Source organism: Lagenorhynchus albirostris, chromosome 17 (assembly GCF_949774975.1).
Source record: "Lagenorhynchus albirostris chromosome 17, mLagAlb1.1, whole genome shotgun sequence".
NCBI lineage: Eukaryota > Metazoa > Chordata > Mammalia > Artiodactyla > Delphinidae > Lagenorhynchus > Lagenorhynchus albirostris.
The window spans coordinates 79,625,156-79,651,990 of record NC_083111.1 but is presented as its reverse complement, the minus strand read 5'-3'; the positions used below and the strand labels follow the sequence as shown (position 1 = coordinate 79,651,990).

The 26,835-nt window shown below is 48.6% G+C and overlaps 1 protein-coding gene across 7 annotated transcripts in view; it reads right to left on the bottom strand.

The window, feature by feature from the left end:
* DENND3 (DENN domain containing 3) overlaps positions 1–25,347 on the bottom strand; it is a 60,606-nt gene extending 35,259 nt beyond the window's left edge. For 6 of the 7 annotated variants that reach the window (XR_009536547.1, XM_060128487.1, XM_060128488.1 and 3 more), the window contains exons 1-8: positions 25,190–25,347; positions 14,100–14,379; positions 13,480–13,595; positions 11,492–11,634; positions 11,160–11,271; positions 5,113–5,232; positions 4,628–4,846; positions 1,605–1,720 (exon numbers count right to left, since the gene is read on the bottom strand). Coding sequence is in view for 6 of the 7 variants with exons in the window: in XM_060128487.1 (XP_059984470.1) it covers positions 1,605–1,720; positions 4,628–4,846; positions 5,113–5,232; positions 11,160–11,271; positions 11,492–11,634; positions 13,480–13,595; positions 14,100–14,379; positions 25,190–25,291 (1,208 nt within the window). In the remaining variant the exon portion in view is untranslated. The remainder of the gene's footprint in view (positions 1–1,604; positions 1,721–4,627; positions 4,847–5,112; positions 5,233–11,159; positions 11,272–11,491; positions 11,635–13,479; positions 13,596–14,099; positions 14,380–25,189) is intronic. The other variant, XM_060128490.1, reaches the window with a different exon arrangement.
* Between the last annotated feature and the right edge of the window lie 1,488 nt (positions 25,348–26,835).

Below are 26,835 nucleotides of genomic sequence, written 5' to 3'. Positions count from 1 at the left end.
CAATAATGAAGATGGCACTCCCACGTACTTTGTACAAACCATCCAGATAGAAGAAATCATTGATACCAAGGTGTTATAGGCTGAATTGTGTCCCCCCAAATTCCTAGGTTGGAGTCCTAACCCCCAGCACCTCAGAGTGTGACTGTGTTTGGAGACGGGGCCTTTAAGGAGGTCATTAAGTTAAAATGAGGTCACAAGGGGGGACCTAATCCAATATGACTGGTGTCCTTATAAGAGGAGATTGGAACACGGACACCCACAGAGGGACGACCACGTGAGGACACAGGGAGAAGACAGTCATCTACACACCAAAAAGAGAGGCCTCAGGAGGAACCAACTCTGCCAACACGATGATCTCAGACTTCCAGCCTCCAGGACTGGGAGACAATAAACGTCTGTTGCTTAGGTGGTGTTTGTTACAGCAGCGCTCGCTGAGGTAAGAGGCAGAAATGAGAACAGCCAAGTCAGGGAGCCAACACAGAACTACCCGTTCCTTCCCCTCCACTCAGGCCTCAGCTCCTCCCGCATCCGACCTCCAGCAGACAAAGCAGACAAAGTAAAGGGGAACAGTCGGCACTGATAAAAGACGGGCTGCGTCACCAGCTCCTGCGTCACCAGAGCACCAGTCCAGCTACCTGACGACAGCTGGGAGCACCTGCTGCACTAGCCCCCCGCCCCACACCCTCCATGGGCACCACGAGCTGCACGCCAGGCCGGCCTCAAGTCCACACACGAGCTGGAGGACTAAAAGCAGGGTCTCTCCCACCACCATTTGATTAGATTCCAAAGGGGGAAACGTCCTCCGCAGGTCCACCTGAGGGAGCCCTGGCTCTGCCCCGACCCACCTGCCCCAGATGCACCTTCTTCCCAGCGTAAATAGTAATCACACCTCCTTTCACCCCCCCGAAAGAAGTACGTGGGGCAGTCCCCGTCAGGCCTCTGTGATCACCACAGAGGCCGCCGGGCCTGCAGAGCCTGCAGAGCCTACAACAATTATTAGCTGCCCGTTTTTGGAAAAATTTTGTCTTGCCTGATCTCAGCCAATGAAGTGTAGTCATAGAGATGGAAAAACCACAAAGAGCCACAAAACAGGTACGAAAAAATAAGAGAACTAAGAGAGCACTGGGTAGGGGGGTGGGGGGGTGAAAGGGGAAGACAGCTTCCTGCCCAGGGAAGGACGGTGGGTCATGGCCGTCAGGGGCCCCCGACTGACAGTGCCACAGGGCAGACGCCACATCTGTTTGTTCATTATATACATACTCTGCCCAATGCATTGGATACATATCTGGTGAGTGGATGAATGAATGAAGGAAGGAAGGAAGGAATGAAGGACAGAGAAGGAACTTCAGAGATCACAGGCACAGAAGAGGGTCGAGAGGTGTCCCGCGGGTGTGACCGTCCCCTGGCCTGGGGGCCATCGTTAGTATTTAGACAAGATTGGAATGGAGACAAATGACTTTTATTTTTAAATATTCACAAACAATTTCCAAACTACTAAATATTACATAAACCATCTGTTAACATAAGATTGGAAGAGATACTCGAAATTGGCAAGTATGAACCTGAACAAGATTTTTCCAAATACCTACTATTTCCCCCCTTACCTCTGAATAAACATCTGTGCCGCCAGGAGAGGGATGTCAGGAATGTCAACGTCCTCATCGTTAGAGTAGGTGATGCTCCCAGTGTCGATGTTTATCAGAATTAAACCATCGGCTTCCTGTAATATAAGTTTGTAAAGATTGGAGTAAGAATCTGAATTTGTTTACATCTTTGAAAACACAAAGATACACTTTGCATTCACCAAGATCGTGTCATTGATAATTAAATTCTCGTATCTAATACGCACACAAAGCCTTATATTATCTACCAGAAAAATGCGGCGTATACCGTGAGTTAGGTTAACAAGCTAATTTGATTAAAAATGCCTCTGAGTCAAGATTCCAACACACGAGGTCAGGCCTTCACCCACCCTTGTGCAAACACTCCATGTACCACTTCAGGGAGCCTGGAGAGAACATTCCGGAGCCCCAGTGGGAGCACTCCGACATTCAACACTCAGGGTGCCCGCTGAGTGGCCCAGCCAGCTCTGCACCCCACCCGCCCCAGGACCAGAGCACAGGCGGGTCCTGGGCTCAGGGATCCCACACACTTAAGAGTTCTTGAGATGTGTGGATGGCTTACTTGTTAAGTCTTATCTGTGACAAAACACACAAATAATGAGTCACACTCCTGACTTCTACACTTCAACTGTCCCAGGAACAGGACGCCAGAATCCTCCCCAGCTTTCGTGCTGGGCCAGCCTCTCAACACGCGTTTCACGGCACGTGAAACAGGCACAAACACGTCTCCCAGAGCAGAGGCTAAACCAGCAGGGGACAGGCCGCGCTCGTGAGCACGAACACGGAGCTTCTACAAGGACCCCTTCCGAGCTCCCAGCACATCGAGAAGACATACAAACCCCAAAACACTTTCAGTCAAGACCTGCTGCTTTGCCCTAAAAACCACCCAGAACAGGTAAACCACTAAGACGACTTCCTTTGTGACTGCGGACTGGAATCAAGTAAATATGTCTGCAAGTTTCCCTCCTAAAGGGGCTGAAACAAGACAGTTTTTCCCCTAATGACTAAAAAAAGAAACACAATTTTGAACTACAAAGTATGCCTATTTTTTCCTCATTTGCGAGGGTGACGTTTTTCCATTCCTTCCATGAGGTCTGAATGGCCTTTTCCCACAGTGTTTGTCCCCTGGTGAATCATAGGTTCTGCCAACAACACAGACGTCCCGGCTCCGCCCCAGGAGGGACGCTGGACTTGGCCAGGATTTGCTCTAAAACGCCAGGAAAAAAATGGATGATGGCTGAGGACAAAGAGGGGTGCACGGCATCCCTTCCACTCTTCTCTCAGCTTTTGCGTACACTTAGAACTTTTCAAAATGAAGTTAAACAACACTGTAAATCAACTATACTCTAATAAAAATTTAAAAATAATAAAGTAAGAAGTTAAATGAGAACCTACCCCGTACCAACTACCAATAAACGCAAGGAAAAGTGCTGCACATCGCGAGTCACTGGGGAAACGCAGGGCAAAACTACCCAGCAGGAGGATGAGAATCAAAAAGACAGAAGACAAGCATTGGGAGGAAGTGCGGAAATCGAGCTCGCCCTCTGCTGGAGGGAAGGTGTCCGGGGCGGCAGCGGGGAACGACAGTCTGGACATTTCTCAAACGGTTAAACACAGCGCTGGTACCTGACCCGGAAATTCCTCTCCCAGGTACGCACCAAGGTAAATAAACGCGCGTCCACACAAAAACTTGCACATGAGTGCCCACAGCTGCATTATTCACAGCTGTGGTCAAAACGTCCAAACAACCCCAAATGCTCTCAACTCCCGAATGGATAAACAACTGCGGCCTCTTCATTCAAGGGAATCCTACTCGGCAATAAAAATGACGTGCTGCTACACGGACGAACCTCAAAAAACATGCCGCTAAGTGAAAGAAGACAGTCATAAAAGACCACGCACTGAATGATTCCATTTACGTAAAATCCACGTATACACAACAGGCGACTCCACAGAGACAGAAAGTAGATGCTGGTCGCCAGTGTCTGGGGGGTTGGGGGATGACTGCTAACACATGCAGGGTTTCTTTGTGGGCTGACCAAAGAGTCTAAAATGAGTTGTCACAGCTCCACCAAGTTCCTAAAGCCACTGAGTTGTACAGTTAAGTCCAGGAAACTCTGTGGTATGCAAATTATATCTGAAAAAAAGCTGTTTTAAGAAAACCCAACCTGCTCTTCCTGCTGGCGATGTCACAGTTTATCCCAAACCTGTGGCATGAGCTCCCCTTCGAAATGCACCCCACCAGCACAGCGGTAAAAACAGCTGCTGCATTTTAAGCACTTACCGTATGCCAGCCCGCTCTATGGGCCCCTTGACGCTGCTATGATGATGTGGCCGGCACACTCCCTGTCCTTTCACAACCAGGCCTAACACCCCGACACAGGTCAGCCCCCAAGCTGAATCCAGTAAACGGCCACTGGACCCAGCAAGGCCCACGGACCCCTTGGACACGGAGCAATACACTGCATGCACCTGCACTCTTCTAGGAAGCAGGCCCACGGTTTTAATGAACAACAGAGGCTTAATCAAAAAAGGGAAAATGGAAAATATGGAGTGATAACAATGGTGGCTCCCATCCATGAAGCCCAGTCACCTGCCAGGCAGGACAGGGGACATTCCTCAGCCAGCGCCCTGGGAGGCCGAGGCCGTGCCCACTTCCCAGATGAGGAGACTGAGGCTTAGCAAAGGCCAGTAAGTCACTCAGGGTCGCAGAACTAGTAAGCAGCAGAGGTTGAGACTTGAAATCGGTTCCCTCGACTCCAACGCCTGCCCTCACCTCCCTGAAAACCCTGGAAGCCACCAGAGATGTCGTGAATTTAAGTAGCCTGAGAAGTGGCATCAGGGTGTGGCCTTGAGGACAAGGAGGTAGCATTAGCGCCCTGTGATGGAGGGACCGCGGGCCTCTGCGCCCCCCACACCGCAGGGCACCTCCCAGCAGCTTCCCACGCGTCCCCGCAAAGCACCCACGTGACTCAATGCTCTGAATCCAGCGGCGGGTGCCTAACCTTGCTGACTTCTTCAAAGTGGTCCAGGTGGCAGCCCATGAGAAAGGACGTGGGCGCCATGACGAAGTCCAACATCTGCCGCGACAGGATGGGGACGAAGGTGTGCTGCCACTGCAGGGGGTGCAGGTAGGCCATGAAGCACTCAGCCACGAGCGTCAGCAGAGCCCAGCTGGACGAGAAGAACACGACGTGCTGCTCCGTCAGAAGGCACGTTAGGATCTGGGGAAGCAACAACACCGCGAGCAAGCCTGAAACACTGCGAGGGCGCCGCCCAACGAGGCCGGGCGCGGGGCAGCTTCCACCCTGCGGTCCCCACTCCACTTGCCAGGACCAAAGCCACCTGACCCCAGAGAAGTGCTGCCTGCAAACAGCGTGCTCTGTGGTGAATGTCGGCTTTAAGCAGAAAGATAAGTGTTCTGAGTAGTTTTGATGCCCCCATTAAGCCAGTCAGCGTGAGATGCTCACAGGTGTGGAAGGACGCGCACCTGTAGCACCTTCTCAGGTCTGAAGCGCAGTAAGGGCAGGTGAAGGTCCAGGTCGATGAGGGGGCTTTCGGGGTCTGCTCTCGAGGGAAATACGATCTGTAGTGGTTTCATGTTCAATACCTGCAATGACCAATTTCCATCGTTAGCTCAGGGAGCTGCTCCCGGAGGAGACTGAAGGCGGTGAAATTCACCATTGTGGCTCAGAAAGGTCTGAGCTAGAAAACACGTCTGGAGACTCATGCTGTCACCTGCAACGTCACAGAGAAACAAAACAGTCTAGAGATGATAAACAGAACTGCCAGGAATGTTTCATAATGAACTGAGGACTCAATGTCTTTTTCAGCCAAACTCCCTTAAACTCTTTAATTAATTAGGAAACAGTTCCTTGACGAAACAAAGATAAACGGCCTCCAGAGATCCGTCCCAACGAGCACGAACTCGGAATCAATCGCGTTCAAACTAATCTTAACCAGCATGCATTGTTCTCGGTTACTACTTATTAGGTATTCGCTCATATTTTCAATTTAACAGTCAAAGCTCCTTAAAGACATGGAATTCACAAAAAAATGTTAACGGCACTTTATTTTTCTAAATGAGGGTATTTAAAAATGACACTTCAAAGGCAAATCCCACGTTCACAGGACGCCTATTACGTGTTATAGGTCGAGGCAGACGTGAAGGAGGGAGGTGCGGTCCCTCCAAGAAGGTGGTGCTGGGAACAGCAGGGTTAAGCTTCCCCTGGCCTCAGGCACATGGGAGGCACTCTGCAAGGGCTCTTCCACGAGCAGATGCAAGGGTCTGAGCACGAGCAGAGCTTCAGGGAAACAGAACAGAAAGAAGCGATCGAACCTGATGACAGAGAGGCTTCCTCTAGGAAAGGCATGGAAGGATGAGAAATGGAGGGCAGCAGAGTACCAGGTCAAGAAAAAGGGCTACAGGACAAAATGCTCACTATTCACACTTTCTTCCAGTCACCTTAGTCACTATTCTATTTTCACGTTAAAAAACAAAACAGGTCTTCCCTGGTGGCGCAGTGGTTGAGAGTCCGCCTGCCGATGCAGGGGACACGGGTTCGTGCCCCAGTCCGGGAGGATCCCATATGCCGCGGAGCGGCTGGGCCTGTGAGCCATGGCCGCTGAGCCTGCGCGTCCGGAGCCTGTGCTCCGCAACGGGAGAGGCCACAACAGTGAGAGGCCCGCGTACCGCAAAAACAAAACAAAACAACACAAAACAAAAAACAAGAAAAGAGACTGTCATTTTTGACAGTCGGAACATTTGCAAGTGCCTCCGACCAATACTTGGGGCCTCTTCGCTTTCTTGTTCCCAGTTTGGCTACAGAAGCAAGACATTAAAAATAAGGTGGATTCACTTATGTGACTGATGTGTTTGTTTTAAAGCAAAACAAAACAAAATAAAGCAGAGTTAAGTATTCCAAGTTGTGATGAATTATTAACAATTATAAAGTTTATAATGAAAAACTCTCCTCAGTATTTCAAAAAGGAAACGTGAATGGATAAAGAAGATGTAGTACATATACACAATGGAATATTACTCAGCCATAAAAAAGAAAGAAATAACGCCATTTGCAGCAACATGGGTGGACCTAGAGATTGTTGTACTGAGTGAAGTAGGTCAGACAGAGAAAGACAAATATCATATGATATCGCTTATATGTGGAATCTAAAAAATATGGTGCGGGGCTTCCCTGGTGGCACAGTGGTTGGGAGTCCGCCTGCCGATGCAGGGGACACGGGTTCGTGCCCCGGTCCGGGAAGATCCCACATGCCGCGGAGCGGCTGGGCCCGTGAGCCATGGCCTCTGAGCCTGCGCGTCCGGAGCCTGTGCTCTGCAACAGGAGAGGCCACAACAGTGAGAGGCCCGCGTACCGCAAAAAAAAAAAAAAAAAAAAAAATGGTGCAAATGAACTTTGTAAAAACAGAAACAGAGTCACAGAGTTAGGAAACAAACTTATGGTTACCAGGGGAAAGCGGGAGGTGGGGAGGGATAAATTGGGAGATTGGGATGGACATATACACACTACTATATACAACACACATGACTAATAAGGACCTACCGCATAGCACAGGGAACTCTACTCAATACTCTGTAATGACCTATGCGGGAAAAGGATCTAAAAGACTGGGTATATGTATATGTATAACTGATTCACTTTGCTGTACACCTGAAACTAATACAACATTGTGAATTAACTATACTCTAATAAAAATTTTTAAAAAAATAAAAATAAAAAATGACCAAATCAAAAAAAAGGAAATGTGTCAGCCAGACACCCAGTTAAAGATAAGAACCAGGGCTTCCCTGGTGGCGCAGTGGTTAAGAATCCGCTTGCCAACGCAGGGGACATGGGTTCGAGCCTTGGTCCAGGAAGATCCCACATGGCACGGAGCAACTAAGCCCACGCGCCACAACTACTGAGCCCACGTGTTGCAACTACTGAAGCCCACGCACCTACAGCCCATGCTCTGCAACAGGAGAGGCCACCGCACCACAATGAAGAGTAGCCCCTGCTCGCCGCAACTAGAGAAAGCCTGCACGCAGCAACGAAGACCCAACGCAGCCAAAAAAAAAGATAAGAACCAACCACATACGTGAGTCACTCTACCAGCAACATTGCTACTGCAACGTTTCAGGTGCTGTGCTAGCAACTTCACAGCACTCAATACTCAAGCTGTCTGAGGTGGGTTCTGTTATTCTCCCCACTTTACAGATGAATAAACTGAAGAAGGAGAGAGATTTTAGGTAAATACTTTGTAAATTTCAACTTGATGGGAGCCCCAGAAAAACAACAGGCTTCCACACACAAAGCAACATAGAAAGTGACTTGGGAATAGTAAGAAGAAAAACGTGTGTGTTTCACTGGACACACCCAATCATGCCCATCATTTGAAAAGCAAGTAACATCCGAACTTCTAGAGGGCAGAGATCAAAGCAAAGCAGGCCCGGGGACACAGGGTGCACCTAGAGCCTTTGCTCCCCTCAGGCCAGTGGTCCAGGTGGTCAGAGAAAGGGCTGGGTCCTCACCTCCTCACTCCCCACACTGTGGGGCCTCCCACCTCCTCCCATCAGTACAGGTGAGAGCTGACCCCACCCAGAATTAACAGGAAACGGCAGCTCGGGGCCCATGCACACTATTCAAGACGCAAGGTGCACAGCTCATGACCATTACCTACGACAACCTGTAACCTGATGTTGGTTTGCGGTAGGTTCTGGAAAACACTGCTGAATCAGCTCCTGCGTCAGATGAAATTGGCCTAAACTGACCTCTTGGATTTCTTCACAACCATAAACACCCACAGCACTCCCTGAAACAAATGATGACCGTTATAGCAACTTGGACCCGAGAGCTAATTAGACTTGATAGTGGAGAATCCCAATGACAAGTCTGATCCAAACTCAGCCCACTGGGACAAACCATGAGCACCAACATGCAGCCCCGATAGAATGAGCACTGCTGGCCGATGCTGAATCATTCTCTCATTCATTCACTGAACAGCGCTCCACGGGACAGCAGCTAAGCGCTGGACACAGTAGCAAGTCCTGGAAATGCAGTTCTGAATGTGGCCTCTGTCCTCATGCAGCTCAGAGTCTGATGGACATTAAACAAAAAACACGCACACACAAGCCCTAACTGCAGGCGTGCTGAACTGTGCAGGAGAGTGGGCTGCTGTGAGAGAGATGGTGTGGGAGATGCTGCTCCGGAGAACTGATGTCTGAGCCAGGCCTGAGAAAGGAGCAGGAGCTGGAGGGGGAAAATGGAGAGAGTGGTACTTCCGGGAACAGCACATGCAAGGGCCCTGTGGCAGCATCTGTTCTCACTGTAGCTGGAGAACAGTGAGCAAGGGGGTGAGTGGAGCTGGACAGGGCTGAATGGTGACACAGGGGCCAGGGATGCAGGTCTGGGTGAAGGCGACGAGTGAGAAAACAAGTGAAGGGTTTTAAGTACAAAAGGAAAGTCCAGTTTATAGATTTTAATGCCCTCTCCAGCCACAGTGCAAAAGCATGAACTGATATAAGGTCAAGAATGGAAATGGACAGACCAGTGCCTCCCTAAGTCGTGTAGGTGGGAGAAGCTGGTGGCCCAGAACAGGGGTGGCAGTGGAAGTGTGTAAACTGGAAACAGCTACTGGAGACAGACTGATAGGGTGGACGTGGGACAAAAAGGCATCGAGAACATCCCCAGTAAACTTTCCCACTGGGGGTGGTAGAAATGGAGGAACCAAATGTTCATTAATCCAAGATTCCAAAGCTCGTGGATTACAGAAAACTCGTAAGTACTGTTTATACGTTGCTTCTGTTCAAAGGTAGAATACAAGGAATCACAGTGAACTGTAAACCTGTTCCTAACTCAGGGAATTCGGTTCACTGCTGCAGCAGGTCCTCAGTGAGCACGTGTTGAGTTTCTAGAATAAGAAGGCAAACTTTGATGATTTCACTGCACAAAAAAACCAGTTATCCACAAAATAAAGATAAGTGCCTGGCACGGAAATCCATCAACTGTTCCCCACAAAGCCTTCTGGGAGTGGGACCAAGGTAGACAGGCATCCTGCCCTGCCTCGGCCGGGAATGCAGTTGGCGGGGTGTCCCCCCACAGCAGACTGCTGGGCTTAGGATAATAGTAAATACATACACTTTAAGTTCATAATCACAAATATCCTAATAAATTATTTTTTCAACTGTCCATAATAATCAAAATATAGGAAAACAAGATTTATACGTATAATCTTCCAGAGGGGATGAATACAGTGAAACTGACTTGACATTTACTGTACATTTCAAGACGTTTATTTAATAGATGTCAGTTTTTTAAAAAGGAAGCATCCCACAATTAAATGAGTTTGGAAATCGCTGAGTCAAACAGGTTTCATCACACAGCTTAGCTGTCTGACATGTTACTCGACAAAAGGGGAATGAGGTCTTTCTCTAACTTTCCTTAACCCTGAAACCTCCCATTAAAAATAGGCAATAACATTTGAGAACAGTGTTTCACAGAACTCAGTTTAGGAAACGCTTCTCTATCAATTAAATAACAGAATGGCACTGTGAATAACGACGACAACAAAAAAAAAAACCAGTTACTTTTTACTAACCACACTGGACAGGAGAAAACATTAACGAGTTAAATATAATACCCGATATTCCAGACAAAAAAACAAAAGGGAAATTTGTAATTTAAGTAAATTTTGTGTTTTCTGAATAGCAAGTAATTAACATGTTAACCACTAAAGGGGCCTATTACTAGCTCAACATCTATTTATCATGAGCCACTCAGCAAAACTCAGGCCTAAATATTTGACTTTAGACCGATAAATTTTATTGTTAAATTTTTAGAAAATAAATTTTCTAATTTATTTCTAGTTTTCTGACCTTTGGAAACAGTGTATAAAATGCTTCTGTAAGGAACTTGAGAAGCATAATTTAAACAAAGCTAGAACTTAAAATCATTTAAAACATTTCAACCATCTTCATCGATGTGGTACATATATACAATGGAATACTACTCAGCCATAAAAAAGAACAAAATAATGCCATATGCACCAACATGGATGGACCTAGAGATTATCATACTAAGTGAAGTAAGTCAGAAAGAGAAAGACAAATACCATGTGATATCGCTTACATATGGAATCTAAACTACGGCACAAATGAACCTATCTATGAAACTGAAACAGAATCACAGACACAGAGAACAGACTGGTGGTTGCCAAGGGGGAAGGGGTTGGGGGAGGGATGGGTTGAGAGTTTGGGGTTAGCAGATACAAACTGTTATATATAGAACGGATAAACAACGAGGTCCTACTGTATAGCACAGAGAACTATATTCGATATCCTATGACAAACCGTAATGGAAAAAAATATTTTAAAAAATGTATATATATGTATAACTGAATCACTTTGCTGTACAGCAGTAATTAACACAACATTGTAAATCAACCGTACATCAATTAAAAACAAACGAATAAACCATCTTCATCATATTACTTTTACAATTTGCAAAGAAAAAACAAGACAATTCCGGATTTAATTACCAAATGGAGTGGTCCAGGAGGCGGGCTAGGTATTAAAGACAGTTTTGCAGCAAAATCTTTTATATGATTGTCAACTTCGAAATCTTTACAGATCTTCAGATGAGTCAATAAACTGAAATTGAAAGAAAAATCAAATCACCAAATAAATCTGAGAATCCAATGGTCATCGTCTGCATTGCCAATCAAGGCTGAAATCTCTGTGTCAGGAGTTCCGGGAGTTTACACCAACAGGAGAAAGATGTGGGTGTGAGACCACAGAAGCCTGGCTGCCCAGGGTGGGGGGCGTCTGGAAGGGGCATAGGCAAGCTTTTCAGGGAGTGTGTGCAGCTCACCAGGAGAGGCAGTCCTTGAGGGCGTTGTAATAAGGGAATCTGGAAACCACACACACGGCAAAGGGCACGAAGCAGCCGGCCGCGCTCCGGCCCAGACCTGACGCCTCCCAGCGCATCTTGCCGTTGTAGAAACAGTACTCGTCCTGGAGAGAAAGCAACAGCGCGTCACCTGCCGACCCCGGCAAATCCCAATCTCCACTGTCGATGGTGCCGGCCTCTCCAGACAGAAAGGACACTGGACAGCGGCTGGACAGCTGTCCTCAGCACAGCTGGCCACTCCCACCCGTTTCACTGCCACGTGCGAGCGAGCTCCGGCCTCTCCACCAACACCGACGGGGCCCCGTGGGGAGCTCGCTCTGTCTGAGTGAGGTGCTGGGGTTACAGAGATGGGAAGACAGGTCCCTGCCCTGGAGAAGCTCGCTGCCTTCAGTGAGAAGGAACCATGGTTAGAACACAGTGAGACACAAGAAGGGGCTCTGCTTAAAGAGTGAAAAGGCAATAATCAAGAGGGCCTGGGAGCCAGGTGGGCATCACGGGCCAGAGGAGAGAGCAGGAGGTGCCTCGGCCCGTGATGGGGGGACCTCAGGCGGAAAAGAATACAGCAGTGGGGTTTCAGAAGGCACAGCTCTCTGCACAGCTTACCAGGGGCACAATGTGGGGGCCCCACCACATATGCGGGAAAAAGCGTGATCTGAAAAGAGACACGCACCCCAATGTTCTTAGCCGCACTATTTACAGTAGTCAGGACATGGAAGCAACCTAAGTGTCCACTGACAGGTGAATGGATAAAGACGTGGTGGTACATGTATACAATGGAATACTACTCAGCCATAAAAAGAATAAAATAATGCCACTTGCAGCAACATGGATGGACCTAGAGATTATCATACTAAGTGAAGTAAGTCAGAGACACAAAGACAAATACCATGTGATATCCCGTATATGCGGAATCTAAAAAGATGAGACAAATGAACTTATTTACAAAACAGAAACAGCCTCACAGACACAGAAAACAAACTTATGGTTACCAAATAGGAAAGCAGGGAAGGGATAAATTAGGAGTTTGGGATTAAAATATACACACTACTATATATAAAACTCATAACCAACAAGGACCTACTGTATAGCACAGATATTCAACACCTCGTAAAAACCTATAAAAGAATCTGAAAAAGGAATATATATGTATAAATATGTATAACTGAATCACTTTGCTGTACGCTGAAACCGACACAACATTGTAAATCAACTATATTTCAATAAAAATTTTAAAACTACATTAAAAACATATGTTGGGCGCCCAGGTCCTCTGGGGCTGAAGTAGGCGGCCAGTCACCCTGTACCTTATGGTCCATCACATCCCCTACAGACTCCCCAAGGTCAGCTGGTTCACACACAGGGCCCTGCCCAGAAAACACTCCCCAAACGCGTGATGACTGAGTCACCCTCTCAAAACCTCAGCCCAGGCACCTGTCACACGTGAAAGGTGAAAACAACCCAAAGGTCCACCAGCTGAGGAACAGAGAAGCAGACCGTGGTTTACACACACCGTGGAATATCACTCAGCTACTGAAAGGAGTGAAGCGCTGACACGGGCTCCCACGTGGACGAACTCTGAAAACATCACGCTAAGTGAGAGCAACCAGATACAAAAGGACACGTAGAGTATGACTCCACTTATATGCAATGTCCAGAATGGGCAAACCCACAGAAGCAGAAAGCAGATGAAGGATGGCCGGGGGCCCGGGGGCAGCAGGGCCTGGGGAGGCATCGCTGATGAGACAACTCCGCCTTTTGGGGTGACGAACATGTTTTGGAACTAGACAGTGGTGATGGCGGCACAACACTGTGAATGTACTTAATGCCACTGAATCGTACATTTTTTAATGGCTAAAATGGTGATTGTCATATTATGTGTATTTCACTGCAAAAGAAAAAACCCCACAGCCTAGACCCAGTTTCAGAGGGAAGCTGGGGGAATCACGTACGTGCAGGGGTCGGTAGTACTGGGCCACCACGCCGTAGGTTCTATTGCCGCAGACATCAGTCAGCACCAGAAAGTGGACACAGTCCTCCTTGGGCTCAGAGGCCACACACACGCCCCCTGCAGGCAGAAAAAAGAAAGAAGGAACCTCATTCTGGCCACGTGGCATCCACCATGAGGCCTGGGCTACCCATAAGCGACAGGATACGTCCCTCTCTGTCTGCTGTGGCACTCTGACGGCCAGATGCGCTAATCCTTCAGGCCGTGCACCACCTGCCTCGATCCCGCCCCCTCAGCAGCAATTTCTTTGCTGGCACTCTGTGCTCTGAAGACTTTGTGACGGATCATGGGAACAGGCCCCCAGACAGACCCTTCAGGGCACACCTGGGGTGGTAGCTATTTCCTGAGCCCAGTGGGGAAGGGGGTGTCCCAGCCTATCCAGGAGAGCAGGAAATCGCATCAATTCCTCTGCGGAGCCTCCAGACAGGTCCTTCTGTCAAGCCCTTAGTCTGAGTTTTCTACACCAGGCACCTGAACATCTCTCAGTGAGAGAAATGCAGCCGGAACAAAGCCCGCTCATCAGCAGGAACTGGCCAGTCTGGGAAAAGGTCGGCCCGTGCGCACCTGGGAAGCAGAGCTGCGGCAGGGCGAGCAGGTCCACGCCATTGGGGATGCCCACGTCCTCGGGGTCCTGGCCCCTGGGGCCGCCGGGGTGGCCCTTCGAGGGCTCCGCCTTGGGCCTCTCTCTCTTCTTCCGGAAGGAGCGCCTCCTGGTCTTACCCAGCGTCACACAGTTCACGCCGGCCGGCTGACTGTCCTCCTTAGTGACAAACGGAGGCACGAAGACCGACAGGACCTCCGGATCCAGAGAAGACAGGCTCTTGACTCCCTTTTTCTGGGCGACCTAAAGCAGGTGGAAATAAGAGTCACCGCAGCGGTGCCAGCCTTGCTCTGTCCGACCCTCCCGTCGTAGCAAACCCCCGGTGAGTTCTTTTTTTCTTTTTTTTAAGAAAGTTGTCAGGCTTTATTATTATTTTATTTTTTTTTTTTTTTACATCTTTATTGGAGTACATCACGTGCCTGGCTTTTCCCACCAGCAGCTCGAGATGGTAAGGAACTGCTTTTAGGAAATCTCAGGCCCTACACTCAGCGAGTGATGGACCCCCTCAGAGCCTGGTCCTTCAGCTGCTAACAGGGACGCCATGACTGGCCCCTTGGCTCCAAGGCTCGGTTCAGGGCCGGCACTGCGATGGAGACCTGGGTTCAGATCCCAGCGCTGTGGGAACCACGGCAGCAAATTACTTGGCCCCTCTGAGCTTCCCTTTCGAGAGGCGAGTGCAGGGACTCACAGGTCAAGTGCTCAGCCCCCGTGGGCCCCCAGGAGGCCCCCCGCCCCATCCCCTCGGAGGCTGGTGGGGACGGCGAGCCCCAAGAAGGGCTCTGCATCTTGTCAAACCCACACGGGCATGTTTGCCAACACGTGCCCGCCTCGCCAACTGGGCCACCACGCACATTAGTTCTGTCACCTCCGGCCTGGGAGGACACAAGGAGGAGTGAGGAAGGGCCTGATGGACACAGAGAGCCACGTCCTCCTGCCAGACCATCCCAGCATCTGTAAAAAGGGCTGCTTAGCCTCGTCCTTTTTGTTTTTTATTTTTTGCAGTACGCGGGCCTCTCACTGCTGTGGCCTCTCCCGTTGCGGAGCACAGGCTCCGGACGCGCAGGCTCAGCGGCCGTGGCTCACGGGCCCAGCCGCTGCGCGGCATGTGGGATCTTCCCGGACCAGGGCACGAACCCGTGTCCCCTGCATCGGCAGGCGGACCCTCAACCACTGCGCCACCAGGCAAGCCCTTAGCCTCAGTTCTTTTAAACTTCAACCTGGTCCAAGATTTTTTTAACCTTTTATCTTTTCCTTCTTCCCCAAATATCATAGGTCACCTTCTCTTTTTCTTTCTAGTGAGTTAGGACTAAACAAACACTGGTGCCAGGTTGATTTCAGATCTTCCAAGGAAGGTACTGATATTATGAACTGCAGTCTGTCCACGAGCAGGAAGGGCTGCCAAGCCAGGTAAAGACAGAAAAGAGCAAAGCAGGATTCTCTGGGTGTAAAAGACACAGAAGGTAAGAGGTGGCCGTCAGGGTGGGGAGTGGGTAACCTAGGGTCTTTGAGGACCCTAGAAATGGCATCAGGAAGAACACCACCGTCACCAGAGAAATGTGGCCTTGGCTGGCAGAAAAGGAAGAGCAGCATCAACATTTTGGTAAGAATCAGGGGCACCAACAGGGGACTATTACACTTCAAAGCATATCTACAATGACAGCATTTTCAGTCAGTAGATACACTCTAAACTCAATACGCTATTTTTATGCAATTCAGATAACGGTTTCTTTATATTTGGGGGAAAAAGTTAATGCCAGCAGGAACCAACACCAAACATGGGAAATCCCTACTGCTGTGTAATTTAAAAACCTTTTGTGTATCATGCACGAAAGGAATCCTTTTCTTTACTTGTATGAAACCTCTTCTAAAACTTTCCTATCAAAGTCCAGCAGTTCGGACCTAATTCTCTATGAAAACATGCTCATCTATTTCCTCCGCACATGAGATGTTACATCCACAGAGACTGGGCGATATCTCACGTCACTGCGGGACAGCTCTTGGTATAAATTACAGAGCAGCAAACGAGTTCCCTCACTGATCGACCCCTTTTCCTGAAACTTCCCGAGGCCGCCTCCTTTCTGCAATTTCACCTCTCCAGCCTGCTCCTTGGCAGCCCCCTGCAGACAGACCCCCAGGGCCAATCCTTGGCCCCCGTCCTGCCTCATGCAACAGCCTGCAGGGCAGTCTCTACACTCCTGTGGTTCCAGGTATGCACACAGGGACAGCTCCCAGGGTTCTGCCCCCAGGGATGGGGCCTCTGTGCCATCCCAGCTGTACCCAACTGCCTCCCAATATAGGCGGTGAGTCCCTTAAACTTAGTTTGAAAAATTAAGCCCACACTTATTTCCAAAAACTTGATCATCCACCTCTCTGCTCCTCTGTGGACAGGATGACACCACTCGGGCATTTAGACCTGGACCGGCGCTATGGCCCCTGACTCCCCATCGGGAAACCCACATCTCGACGGCGGGCCGCAGAAAGGTCTCTGAAGAAAGCCCAGCTGCTGCCCCATCTGCACCACGTTTGCAAACCTCTGGCTCACAGTGGGTACAGATTCACCGTGAACTAACCTTCACGGTTGCTGCCGAGAGAACGGCCCCACCTCCTCCCACCTGGCCCGACGTCCACTCTCCCAAAGGGGGACGGGGGGTCCCCCATCTAAAGAGCACACATGACTCGTCCCTCACCTGCCACAGCAGCGGTGGCCCCAGCCGCCCGGCGCCAGCCTCTCACCCCAGCAAACCAGCCTGCAGACCCGTCTCTGCCCCTCAGCCAGACCTAAGGAGTGTGTGTGTTTCTGCACATTACCATCCTCACACATATTCCCGTGCAGGTATCACACGGCGCATGTGTCACGTGACAGGCCGACCACCTGCACTGGCTGTGCACCTGGCAGCCGGCCAGCCTGCTTGCAAAGCCAGGGCGCCCAAGCCACTCACGACTGAAGCCCTCAGTCATCTCAACACATGCGCCTTTGTCACGACGCTGTGCTTCTCCCTGCCCTTCACTCTGCCTGGCACGTGCCCTGCCCCCTCCTCACCCCACCTCCTCACCAGCGACCCCCCCCCAACACTCATTGGAGGGGGCGTTTCCTCACCCTGCAGCCAGGGACACACACCTCCTCCAGCCATCACGCCTGGCTCATCATCTCCTAGAACTTCACCATCCGGAGTCGACCTCCCCATCACCTCCTAGAGCATCGCTGCCCGGCACAGTGGTCCTACATCGCCTTCAGAATGGCGGGCTGGGCTGAGGCAGGGATGGTGTGGCCCTCCTCTCTGCAGCCCCACAGTCCGCACAGAGGATGGCTCTGAGTGGATGCCGTTCCTCCATTCCCACCCTGGCACTCGTGATGTCCTGGAGGTATGCTCAGTCTGCATGGAAAATTGGTCATGACGGTAAAGCCAATGAACTCCGTAATTCCCACTAGCTACCTTTAGTCACTGAAAGGGAGGTGGCCACAATCCAGCCAACCTGGCATTTAGCAGTTCATTACACATCTGTCTTTTTTTTTTTCCTCCGAAATGGAAATCCCTGTTGTCTTTTCTGATTGGATAAGCAATACAGTCTCATTTTTAAAAATTATAACAATATAGAAATAATAAAAGAAATAATGATAGAAAGGGAATGCCTTCCCCATAATCCCATGACTCAAAGGTAATGTTCTAAACAGCATGGGATACATGCTTCCTATTTTTAAAATGTATACATAAATATAACTTTTTCATAAACACAATTATATTTAAATGATTTCATTAGATTTTTTCCCCATTTAACCATACAGTGTGCTGACTCTCCTGTTGACACTTTAGCATGTCCCATTGTGTACAATTCAGTACCACCCCTGCCCAATCCCCTTCCGATGGACAGCTGGGTTGCTCCCAAGTCTTCATCATACTAAACAACAGGCAGCAATGAGGTCTCACCCAAATACACTTGCACACGTCTGACTCTGTAATTAGAATAAACTCCTAGGTATTTTATTCTTTTCGTTGTGATGGTAAATGGGATTGTTTCCTTAATTTCTCTTTCTGGTCTTTCATTGTTAGTGTATAAGAATGCAAGAGATTTCTGGGCATTAGTTTTGTATCCTGCGATTTTACCAAATTCATTGATTAGCTCTAGTGGTTTTCTGGTGGCAACTTTAGGAATAAACCTACCTAAGGAGGCAAAAGACCTGTACTCAGAAAACTATAAAACACCGATGAAAGAAATCAAAGATGACACAAACAGATGGAGAAATATATAGCATATTCTTGGACTGGAAGCCTCAATCTTGTGAAAATGACTATACTACCCAAAGCAATCTACAGATTTAATGCAATACCTATCAAATTACCAATCGCATTCTTCACAGAATTAGAAAAAAAAATGTTACAATTTGTATAGAAACACAAAAACCCCGAATAGCCAAAGCAATCTTGAGAAAGAAAAACAGAACTGGATGAATCAGGCTCCCCATCTTCAAACAATACTACAAAGCTACAGTAATCAAGACAGTATGGTACTGGCACAAAAACAGAAAGATAGATCAATGGAACAGGATAGAAAGCCCAGAGATAAAGCCATGCACATATGGTCACCTTATCTTTGATAAAGGAGGCAGGAATGTACAGCGGAGAAAGGACAGCCTCTTCAATAAGTGGTGCTGGGAAAACTGGACAGCTACATGTAAAAGTATGAGATTAGATCACTCCCTAACATCATACACAAAAATAAGCTCAAAATGGATTAAAGACCTAAATGTAATGCCAGAAACTATCAAACTCTTAGAGGAAAACATAGGCAGAACACTCTATGACATAAATCACAGCAAGATCCTTTCTGACCCACCTCCTAGAGAAATGGAAATAAAAACAAAAATAAACAAATGGGACCTAATGAAACTTAAAAGCTTTTGCACAGCAAAGGAAACCATAAACAAAACCAAAAGACAACCCTCAGAATGGGAGAAAATATTTGCAAATGAAGCAACTGACAAAGGATTAATCTCCAAAATTTACAAGCAGCTCATGCAGCTCAATAACAAAAAAACAAACAACCCAATCCAAAAATGGGCAGAAGACCTAAATAGACATTTCTCCAAAGAAGATATACAGACTGCCAACAAACACATGAAAGAATGCTCAACATCATTAATCATTAGAGAAATGCAAATCAAAACTACAATGAGATATCACCTCACACCAGTCAGAATGGCCATCATCAAAAAATCTAGAAACAATAAATGCTGGAGAGGGTGTGGAGAAAAGGGAACCCTCTTACACTGTTGGTGGGAATGTAAATTGATACAGCCACTGTGGAGAACAGTATGGAGGTTCCTTAAAAAGCTACAAATAGAACTACCATATGACCCAGCAATCCCACTACTGGGCATATACCCTGAGAAAACCATAATTCAAAAAGAGTCATGTACCAAAATGTTCATTGCAGCTCTATTTACAATAGCCCGGAGATGGAAACAACCTAAGTGTCCATCATCGGATGAATGGATAAAGAAGATGTGGCACATATATACAATGGAATATTACTCAGCCATAAAAAGAGACGAAATTGAGCTATTTGTAATGAGGTGGATAGACCTAGAGTCTGTCATACAGAGTGAAGTAAGTCAGAAAGAGAGAGACAAATACCGTATGCTAACACATATATATGGAATTTAAAAAAAAAATGTCATGAAAAACCTAGGGGTGAAACAGGAATAAAGACACAGACTTACTAGAGAATGGACTTGAGGTTATGGGGAGGGGGAAGGGTAAACGGTGACAAAGCGATAAAGAGGCATGGACATATATACACTACCAAACGTAAGGTAAATAGCTAGTGGGAAGCAGCCGCATAGCACAGGGAGATCAGCTCGGTGCTTTGTGACCGCCTGGAGGGGTGGGATAGGGAGGGTGGGAGGGAGGGAGACGCAAGCGGGAAGAGATATGGGAATATATGTATGTATATAACTGATTCATTTTGTTGTGAAGCTGAAGCTAACATACCATTGTAAAGCAATTATACTCCAATAAAGATGTTTAAAAAAAAAAAAAAAAAAAACTACAATGAGATATCACCTCACACCAGTCAGAATGGCCATCATCAAAAAATCTAGAAACAATAAATGCTGGAGTGGGTGTGGAGAAAAGGGAACACTCTTGCACTGCTGGTGGAAATGTGAATTGGTACAGCCACTATGGAGAACAGTATGGAGGTTCCTTAAAAAACTACAAATAGAACTACCATATGACCCAGCAATCCCACTACTGGGCATATACCCTGAGAAAACCATAATTCAAAAAGAGTCATGTACCAAAATGTTCATTGCAGCTCTATTTACAATAGCCCAGGGACGGAAACAACCTAAGTGTCCATCATTGGATGAATGGATAAAGAAGATGTGGCACATATATACAATGGAATATTACTCAGCCATAAAAAGAAACGAAATTGAGCTATTTGTAATGAAGTGGATAGACCTAGAGTCTGTCATACAGAGTGAAGTAAGTCAGAAAGAGAAAGACAAATACCGTATGCTAACACATATATATGGAATTTAAGAAAAAAAAATGTCATGAAGAACCTAGGGGTAAGGCACGAATAATGACACAGACCTACTAGAGAACGGACTTGAGGATATGGGGAGGGGGAAGGGTAGGCTTTGACAAAGCGAGAGAGAGGCATGGACATATATACACTACCAAACGTAAGGTAGATAGCTAGTGGGAAGCAGCCGCATAGCACAGGGAGATCAGCTCCGTGCTTTGTGACCGCCTGGAGGGGTGGGATAGGGAGGGTGGGAGGGAGGGAGACACAAGAGGGAAGAGATATGGGAACATATGTATATGTATAACTGATTCACTTTGTTATAAAGCAGAAACTAACACACCATTGTAAAGCAATTATATTCCAGTAAAGATGTATTAAAAAAAAAAAAAAGACGACAGTATGGTACTAGCACAAAAACATAAATAGATCAGTGGTACAGGATAGAAAGCCCAGAGATAAACCCACAGACCTATGGTCACCTAATCTATGACAAAGGAGGCAAGAATATACAATGGAGAAAGGACAGCCTCTTCAATAAGTGGTGCTGGGAAAACTGGACAGCTACGTGTAAAAGAATGAAATTAGAACACTACCTAACACCATACACAAAAATAAACTCGAAATGGATTAAAGACCTAAAGGTAAGACCAGACACTATACAACTCTTACAGGAAAACATAGGAAAAACACTCTTTGACATAAACCACAGCAAGATCTTTTTTGACCCACATCCTAGAGTAATGAAAATAAAAACAAAAATAAACAAATGGGACCTAATGAAACTTAAAAGCTTTTGCACAGCAAAGGAAACCATAAACAGGACAAAAAGACAACCCTCAGAATGGGAGAAAGTATTTGCAAATGAAGCAACGGACAAAAGATTAATCTCCAAATATACAAACAGCTCATGGAGCTCAGTATCCAAAAAACAAACAACCCAATCAAAAAAGGGGCAGAAGACCTAAATAGAAATCTCGCCAAAGACGACATACAAATGGCCAAGAAGCATATGAAAAGATGCCCAACATCACTAATTATTGGAGAAATGCAAATCAAAACTACAATGAGGTATCACCTCACACCTTCAGAATGGCCATCATCAAAAAATCTACAAACAATAAATGCTGGAGAGGGTGTGGAGAAAAGGGAACCCTCTTGCATTGCTGGTGGGAATGTAAATTGATACAGTCACTGTGGAGAACAGTATGGAGGTTCCTTAAAAAACTACAAATAGAACTACCATATGACCCAGCAATCCCACTATGGGGCATATACCCTGAGAAAACCATAATTCAAAAGGACACATGTACCCCAATGTTCACTGCAGCGCTATTTACAATCGCCAGGACATGGAAACAAGCTAAACATCCAATGACAGATGAATGGATAAAGAAGATGTGGTATACATATATATATATATATATATATATATATATATATATATACACACACAATGGAATATTACTCAGCCATAAAAAGGGATGAAATTGGGTCACTTGTAGAGAAGTGGATGGACCTAGAGTCTGTTATACAGAGTGAAGTAAGTCAGAAACAGAGAAACAAATATCATATTAATGCATACACATGGAATCCAGAAAAATGGTACAGATGGATGAACCTTTTTCCAGGGCAGGAATAGAGACGCAGATGTAGAGAACAGACACGTGAACATGGCGGGAAGGGGAGGGTGGGACGAATTGGGTGATTAGGAATGACATATATACAGTACCATGTGTAAAATAGCTAGCTAGTGGGAACCTGATATAAAGCACAGAGAGCTCAGCTCTGTGCTCTGTGATGACCTAGATGGGTGGGATGGGGGGGGAGGTGGGAGGCAGGGGATATAGTATGCATATAGCTGATTCACTTCATTGTACAGCAGAAACTAACACAACATTGTAAAGCAATTATACTCCAATAAAAATAAAATAAGAATAAACTCCTGAAAGAGCAATCCTGGGCCCCAGAGGGTTCATATGTTACTTTCTGATACATGTTGCAACTGCACCTCACCCCGCCCCCCCACCAACCCCCCACCACCCCAAAGATCATGTCCATTTCCACAGACTCCGCCCAGGGTAGCTTCCTGCCCTTCCCTCCCAGACACTGACTTACTAAAAAGTAAAAAACCACAACACTCTAATTCATGTGAGGCATTGTTAGATGACATAATGGCATTGATCTTCACTATAGGATTGGCTGTCATTTGTGAAATAAAACAGAAATAGATTTTTTAAAAATGCTCTAGAAGAGTCCAACACAGTTGCCAGTAGCCACATGTGACTATTTAAATTAATATTAAATGAAATATAAAATCCAGTTCCTCAGTGGCACTAGCCACACCTCAAACACCCAGTAGCCGCATGTGGCCAGCTGCTACCATACGAGACGGTGGAGGTGAAGAACACTGGCTGTCATCATCTGCAGTGTCTGTTGGACAGTGGTGCTCTAGAGATGGAAAGCCAGGATGCTCTCTCCACCCAAACACATAAAAACGTGCCTTCACCCACAAAATTTACGCCAGTGACCTACACTGTGAAAGGTGCTCTGAGCGCTTTTCCACCACCCTGTGATGGATTTGTGACGGATGCCTTCCCATCTCTGTGTTTCGTCTCCACAGCAACCAAGGAGTAGAAGGAAATGTAACTGACCACAGTAATTCACTGGGGATGGAACTGTATTTTCCAATTCTTTGTCACTAACCTCAATGAAACAAACACCACCCCATCTAAGGAATAAATAAAACATAAAGTTAGGACACTAGACTATCCTAACATCAAGCTGGCTATTTCTCATACCTCTGGGCTTCTGTTTGCATGTGTCACCAAATAGGAGTCCCTGAATCAGAGAGAAACGGTGACTTTTCAAAGTAAAATTAAAAGTTATTTAAAAGCCTTGGGCATTCAAAGTAGAACTGCTATAAAAATAAAACTGAATAAATGATATCCTATGTTTCATGAATTGTAACAGTAACGTAGGTCTTACAGTGAGGATGTTACTCCATTTCACAACACTCCTTCTTCTCCTGCTCCTTCAACTGTTTTTCCCTCCACCCTTTGCCGAACCCCTAACAGAAGCAGAGTATAGAATAAAGAGGATGATGGCTAAAATGCGGAGTGGCCGACTGCCCACTCGACTTGGGAAATGTCGCAGTCTGTTTAGTTCAGGAAAGTACCACTGTAAATATTCCGGATGATTCATCCTCTTCTCATCACGGCAACGAATAGACATGCTGTGATCACCCAAGAAGCAAGATGCCCAACTGTGGAGAACACCAAAACTGAAACCAGGTCATTTCCTATCAGAAGGAAAACGAGGTAATGCCATTTGGCACGGAGAGGCAGGGAGACAACTCAACTCAATCCACAGGGTCAGAGGAGGCAGAGACCAAAGGGGGACCCAGATGTGATGGGGGTTCGCGGAGTGAGAGGGGGAGGGAAATGCAGAAATCATCGAAATTGGCCTTATACTAAAGCCAAGGCGTAGAGACCACCAAGACATTATCAGACAGTTATCCGGGTTAACTTTGCAACATTTAGCTTCTCTTGGTGATGCCCAGTCAACCCTGCAGCCTTAAATACTCAAAATGGCTTTCTCTGCCTCTCCTTGCTGTCGTCTGGAACCAGATGAAAGGACCTGTCCAGATAACTAGGCAGTAGAGTCGGGAACTCTCCGAACACACCGAGCACCACCACTAACCAGAGAAAAATGATAGAGTCCCAGACATCTAGGCCAAGGGAAAGAGAGGGCCACAGACCCACTCCAAAGAAAGCCAGGGTTCCGGAACTAAGAAGAAGTGAGAACACAAGGAAGAAAAAAGGAGAATGTCCCAAGCTGCGGTCCCGGAGGAAGGGACGCGAGCCTGCCACTTTGGCTGCCAGGGTGCAGAGCGGAGCACAGGTGGAGGCGGGCTGCAAGTGTTTCACAGTGAAAAACAGCTCGTTTCATCGCATACCGACTAAATTGAGAACATATAAAGGCGGTCCTTACATCTCACCGAAAATATCCTTATGCTGTGCCTAGAACAGCACCGGCCCCTAGGAGACCGTGAATCTGTGGAATGAGTGAAATCATTTAATAGCGGACAAGGATTCGGTGCTGGAGGCCGCGGAACCCCAGGCGGCCCAGCCGCGTCTTCACCTGACCCAGGTGGGCGTCCTGAGACAGAGAAGCCGAGCGGGAGGAAGCGCTTAGGAAGCGGCCCGACGGACGCGAGCTTCTCCATCACACTTCATCGCGGTGCGACTCCAGCGGTGTCACCCGAGAGGTGCTCCCGGAGGGGAGGGGAGGGGAAGGGGCGGGAGCCCCCAGCCGGCTGCCACTCGCGACTCCACCGCGGCTGCGAGAACAGCTGCTGCTCTCGCCCCAGGAGGCTGCAGGTGGCCGGCCCGGCCGGACCTCTGCGCAACTTCCCCACCCCGCGGACGCCCGGGGCTCCATGCGCACCCGGGGGGGTGCGCTGGGCCCGACCCCGTTCCCCGGCCGCCCCGCCCGCGTCTGTGTCCCCGCCGGGCCTTACCTGCTCGGGGCCACGGAGGCTGTCCCGGGGGGCCCCCAGCAACGCGCACAGCTCCAGCAACCCCGAGGGCAGCGCCAGGTACTGCGGGCCGGCCTCCGCCATGGCTGCTCTGCGGCCGCGGCCGGCTGGGCGTACCCCGCCCGGGCGCCTCGGGCCACCCGGCCCCGAACCCGCGTCCCGGCCGCAACTTCGCCCGCCTCCTGGCCCAGCGCCCGCGCTAGCTGCAGCCGGCCTGTCTGCTGAGAGCGCCGTCCGCTGTGCGGGACGTGAGGGGCGGGGCCTGAGCGGCAGCGGGGCCTGAAGAGGCTGAACGGAGAGGGGCGGGGCCTGGCGGGGCCGGGCTCGGGGCCCGGCGCGAGGTCGTCATTTCCGAACCGGGCCGGCGGGCTCCGGCGCGTGCGCGGCGTCTGAGCGCCCAGCCCCCTCCGTCGGCCCAACCTTTCCTTGCCGGCAGCCCCCTCCTCGGCGAACCGGGGAAGAGGTGGGCGGGGTCCTCAGGTGGCCCAGGGGGGCGCCCAGCCTCCGGGGCCGAGGGTGCCGGAATCACCTGCTCTCGCAAGCCTCCGGGCCCAACCTTGGAGGGACTAAGGCCGGGGGCGCCCCCTGCCGCCGCCGACTCCAGGAAGCCCTCCTGCGAGCAGGGCCGTGGCGTTGGCCGGTCGTGGACGGCAGGAAAGTCCGGCGGGCATAATAGCTATGCCCGGTTAACCAAGACTGGCCAAGTCTGCTAAGAGGTTGAGTAAAGTTCAGCAGGAAACAGGGTGGGGTGGGCGCCGCTAGACTAGAACGCGGGGAGCGCAGGACTGAGGAGGGTCCGAAGATGGACAGGGTCCTTCCCCGGCCAGCTGCAGGCCTGGCCTGATCCCGGTAGACCGTGGGCCTCCCCAGCCACAGGCTGGGGCCAAGAGGCTGGTTTCCGTTCCTGGTCAGTGGCACAGAACTTGGAGGGGACGCCGGCCCAGTGCTAGCTCTGCTTCCCAGCCGACGTTGGGCAGTATCTATACAACCGCGTTGGAAATGATACCAAAGGAACTTTCCTAGTTCCAATACTCTATGATTCTTTTTTTAAAATCTGAAATGCTTAATAATAATGTCAAACAATAACTACAAAGCAAGGTCAAAATGAAAGCAGGGTTGGGGGGTGTGGATCTGGAGGCCAAAGGATTCCTTCATCCTTTCCAGCCTGGTGAGGCCCCCACTGACTGCAGCCTGACTCACACGGGACCTGTGTTTAACTGTTAAGTCATCTAACGATCATGAATCACAGCTGGTTCTCACTCAGGTCTGGAGGCTGCCCAGCATCCCTGGCTCTCATAGGTGAGCCAGGACCAGTAGTTGCAACCACTGACTTCAAAAGGACAGATTTTGCTCCTAATGGTGTAGCTCTCTCCACGCTGTCCTGGTTGTTGGCAGCCTTGGCAGAGGGCAGGGTGGAGTCTGTCACCTGAGAATCTGCAGTGCCCAGGAGAGAGACTCACAGATGCCACTGGAGGCTTGAGCAGCAAGGCCTTGGGCTTGCAGGGACCTGGGCTGGCGTCTGCCCCCCTGTGTGACAGCCAAGCTCCTCAACGCCCCGAGCTTCAGCTGCCTGTTTGTTCAAACACTGCCAGGTGTGGCCAGGACGCAGGAGGTAGACACTAGGCCGC